This window comes from Odontomachus brunneus, unplaced genomic scaffold (assembly GCF_010583005.1).
Source record: "Odontomachus brunneus isolate Ranch 3 - 2012 unplaced genomic scaffold, Obru_v1 Obru_scaffold_034, whole genome shotgun sequence".
Classification (NCBI taxonomy): domain Eukaryota; kingdom Metazoa; phylum Arthropoda; class Insecta; order Hymenoptera; family Formicidae; genus Odontomachus; species Odontomachus brunneus.
This window is the reverse complement of record NW_022639484.1, coordinates 2,327,800-2,332,467: the sequence shown is the minus strand read 5'-3', so window position 1 is coordinate 2,332,467 and position 4,668 is coordinate 2,327,800. Positions and strand designations below refer to the sequence as shown.

At 32.8% G+C, this 4,668-nt stretch overlaps 1 protein-coding gene across 1 annotated transcript in view; it reads left to right on the top strand.

The window, feature by feature from the left end:
- The window catches only part of LOC116843611, a 4,302-nt gene extending 612 nt beyond the window's left edge, over positions 1-3,690 (top strand). The window contains exons 3-9 of the mRNA XM_032814146.1: positions 2-100; positions 196-378; positions 479-628; positions 741-950; positions 1,032-1,261; positions 1,425-1,584; positions 2,585-3,690. Of these exons, the coding sequence (XP_032670037.1) occupies positions 2-100; positions 196-378; positions 479-628; positions 741-950; positions 1,032-1,261; positions 1,425-1,584; positions 2,585-2,736 (1,184 nt within the window). The 3' untranslated portion in view covers positions 2,737-3,690. The remainder of the gene's footprint in view (position 1; positions 101-195; positions 379-478; positions 629-740; positions 951-1,031; positions 1,262-1,424; positions 1,585-2,584) is intronic.
- Positions 3,691-4,668: the final 978 nt, after the last annotated feature.

Below are 4,668 nucleotides of genomic sequence, written 5' to 3'. Positions count from 1 at the left end.
TATAAAACGGATAAAAGAATTAAAAAAGCAATAGAAAAGGAGGAAGTACCGAATGTTGATTGGACTTCGCATAAAATTATACGGACATTTGGCGAATATTGTAAGTATTTCAATTGCAAATGGATAGAATTTTACATTACAGTCTCAGTATATAACATGTTCATTAGTATTGATGTATTTATAACGCATTTTCAGCGTCTGTACAAAAAGTTAAGGAGAAAGCGGAAAGGGCCATTTATACATCAGACATGGCAACTGAAAAGGAGATAAAAGAAAATAGGAAGCACAGAGCAAAGAAAATAATATTTTCATCAGATGATGAAGAAGAGCATTGCAGAAATATTATTGTTCCATCTCCTCCGCTTCCTCCTGCAAAAGGTGATTATGAACAAAAGTGCTATAGAAGGCGTTTAGTAGTCACAATGTATTTTAGTGTAGAGTGATAAATATTAATATTTCAATTTGACTCTACATGAAGTTGCGAAGAATCAAGGACACAGATATGACGTTCATGACAGCGCAAGCACATCTGTTGCATGTTCAAAGGAGATAATTTCTCGGAATATAAGAAAAAATTATGATCGAGAATCGCCGAAAATATATGAGGACTCTCGCTCATTGTCACAAGGTAAGCAAGAAAAGTTAATTCTCTAACTTGAATGTAATTCAATTACAATTTTGAGAATAGTAATAAACTATATAATAATTGATTAAATATTTCTTTTATTTTCTATACGTAGCTGCGGATAACTGTTCGTCACATGGAAGAGAGGAAGAAGTTCACAACAACTTTAAAGAGCGTTCAAATTTGGAAGATACAAATCGATCGAGGATACATGCCGATATATCCCAAGAAGGTGACTCATTTCATGACAGGCAGAATATTGGAGAGAGGGAGATTATTTTTTCTAATGATAATGTCAATCATCAGTCATCACAAGCAACGATCGGTAAGCTGAAATGATATTTCGACTCTTAAAAAATAGAAGAAAATAAATAGGATGTACTAAGAATGTAATCTGTATTTACAGTGGACCATGTAAAAAAACTGAGCAGAGAAATGATGATAATAAAATATGATGTCAAACATGCATTGGCCCTCTTGGATATTTTAGTAAAAAGAAATGAAAGAGAGAAAAAAGCGCAGAACCCGAGATATTCTTTTGAACAAGTGGAAAAATTATTCCCTTTGGAGACACAATCCCAAATAGCGGACGTTGAAAAAATTTTAAAAGGAAACTCCCAAAGCGCTGAAGCAATAGTAGGTTTATACATATTAACTTATATTATACTGTTCTCTCTCTCTCTCTCTCTCTCTCTCTCCCTCTCACTCCCTCCCCCCCCTTCCCTTCCCTTTCTGCCATAGTGCTTCTCTGTACTTTATAATTTCATGTAAGATAATAATATATACTTCTGTTATACAGCGCGCATATGTGAGATCCATAGGTGGGATCAACGTTGATGATGCCGTGAAGAGGGCTCTATACAAAATATTCTCAAACAGTTTAGCGGAAAGATATAATTGGGAAGGCCGACGTGGAAAAGAGCCATTGCACAACTTAGAAATTATGAAAGTAATTTTCAGTAAGTAAAATATAATTATATAAAAATTTGCGTTTTTATCAAGTAATACACCCGTGCACCCGGGCAATGATTCGTCCTGAACCAGATCTAGTGGGTCAATTCCGAAGATTGCCTACTCTGATTTATCTACAAGAATTATACATGTGTATGTGGCTCAAAAAATGCATAATTCTTGTAGACAGATCAGGGTAGACACTTCTCGGACTTGACCTGCTACATCTAGTTCGGGACGAATTATTGTGCACGGGTGTATACATCCAAAACATTGAATCTTGTTTTTAAAGGAATTCCTCTTGGATATCGACTTGAAGAGATTTTTAATAAAATGAAGAGAAATTATATTCTAAACACAATATTATTCCTCTTTATAGGGAATCTGGTAATCTCCTATAAGGAAAAATAATATCTTTTTGTTTAGAATATTTTTCTCTTAATTCTACTGCAATCCCTTTAAGGTCATCATCCAAGAGGAATCGTTGGAGAAAATATAATAGAACATAATAAAAAAATAATATTTTTAGATATATAATGTAGAATATATAAGGTAAACGGCCCACTTTCTCACGCTGAACCACTCTCTCTCTCTCTCTCTCTCTCTCTCTCTCTCTCTCTCTCTCTCTCTCTCTCTCTTACTGATTCTTCGAATATATTTTAATTTTATTATTTTCCCTGAGCGTAAAATATTATCTCGAAAATGATATAAGCTGCGTTCGGGGAGACGCTATTTGGCGCTAAAAGCGTGTTCTGTCCTTGTGCCATTTTTTGTAAGTAACAAGGACAGAACACGTTCATAGCGCCAAATAGTGTCTCCCCGAACGCAGCTATGATATATAGTAGCGCTTTGATACTTACCTTACCGACATTCAATATGACATTTTATGCTCAGGGAAATTTATAAAATGAAAATATATCGAAAGAGTATGAATAAGTGTTTAGAGAAAAGTGGGCCGTTTATCTTACATCAGATTGTTATCATATTTCATGACAATTATTTCCCTAGGATCTGTTCTTCAGAATGTGGTTGATTCTGATCAAGAAAGAATTCAGCGAAGAATAATGGAATGGTTCCGGCATTCAAAGGCAAGACATCACAACGAGGAGAAACGTTGCACAACTTCATATGGAGAGACCAACATAGATACCGTAACATAAGTATAAAAATTGTTGCTTATCAAATATGGAAGCAGTTCTTCAGGTATGAAATGTTAAATTAATACGGTGTCAAAAGGTATGGTAACAAGGTATCCTATATATTTTGCTATTTTCGTTAAATTTATGTTTTTAGATAAAATATCTAATAGTTTGTAAGTATATAAGTTAGTAATTTCTAACAAGTAAATAGTTGCTATAGTAGTTTATAACAAAATATGTAGCCATAAGAACAACTTATTCAATTTCATTTTCAGCATTATTTTTTATATAAAAGCCAATGATGAAATAAAGCATTTGAAAGTTTTTTATTTTTATGTATATCGCACATTAATGTGCATTTCTGAGACTTCCTTACACAAAAAAGTTTTTTTTCACATATTTTACAATTTTTATGTAGTCATAGATATAAGAACAACTTATTCCACTTTATTTTCAGCATTCTTTATTCAAAAGCCAATGATGAAATGAGACACATTTCAAATTTTGCGATTTTTACGCATATCGCACATTAATGTGCATTTCTGAGGCTTCGTTATACCAAAAAAATATTTTTTTCACATATTTTACAATTTTTATATAGTCATATATGTAAGAACAACTTATTCCACTTTATTTTCAGAATTCTTTATCTAATAGCCATATATTTACTACCATCTATATTTTTTTATCTGTTTGATTCATAATCTCCCGATTTATGTTTCAGGTATATTGCTGAATAAGTTTTTTTTTATTATACGGCGAATATTTTTGTATCTTGTATTATATTATTATTTTGAAATATATATTGATATGTATTAATGTATGGCATCCTTTCTCATCAAAAATAAATAAAAACCATTTTTGTTATACATATCCGTGCTGTTTTCATTTATTAGAATGAATTAAAATTACGAGCTCCGAAAATTCATCCAACCTCTAGAAATTGCCCATAACGATCCAGAAAACATCCATAACACTTCTAGTAAAACTCCATATGAAATCCACTGTATGTCCATAATCTCCATAGAATCTCTATTTAGAACGTCTACTGGATGTCCAATGGAGGTCCAAGATGCGGACATTTGGATGTTGAGTGGAGGCTTTATAGATATTCCATGGACGTCTATTAGAGGTTCTGAATCTCTATGATGGATATCTAATGGACGTCCAATGGAAGTTTTGTTCCGTGTGGGAGAAGCATTTTAAAAATATTAATACTGGTATTAATATTAATAGCATTAACGATTTTCTTCGTCTTCATCAGGAAATTGCCGTCGTTTTTCTTTGTGTATAATATCACGTATTCCTTTCATGTTGCTAAGACGTGTGTTTTGTGCAATTTGTTTGTATGATCTTAAAACTTGTGTCATATTTATTATAAATTGTTGTGTTGTAAATTTGTTATTTAGAGGTACATTTTTCGCAGCATCTATAAAGTATGATATGAATAAAAGTAAATATCTAAATTATAAAATATATTATAGAATTAATCTCTAATAATTACTGTAGAAAATTTTAACAAGTGTAGTTTTATATAAGGTGTAGTAAAGAGAAATCCATTATTTTTCCAATAAATGGCTTTAGTAATGTGTATCTCGCGTTGTATAAGTGCGATCGGTTTACGCTAGATGGCGTTAGAAAGATAAGATTTCGTACTAAAAAAACTTCTCAGACAGTTTTGTGATTGTTTGACTCAGTATTGTTTGAGCGCGCGTCAAAGATGGACACCAGCAAAGAGAAAATACACCATATTTTACTTCAATAAAGGCGAAAACGCAAGCCAGGCGGCTGAAAATGTGAATAGTGTTTATGGTCCTGATACTGTAACAGCCAATCACGCGCAATTTTGATTTCGTCGATTCCGTTGGGAGCGGTGCACTTGGACACAGTGCATTTGGACACAGCCAATCACAGCACCGTGTGATTAGAGACATTTGTAGGGTCCCTTGGAAC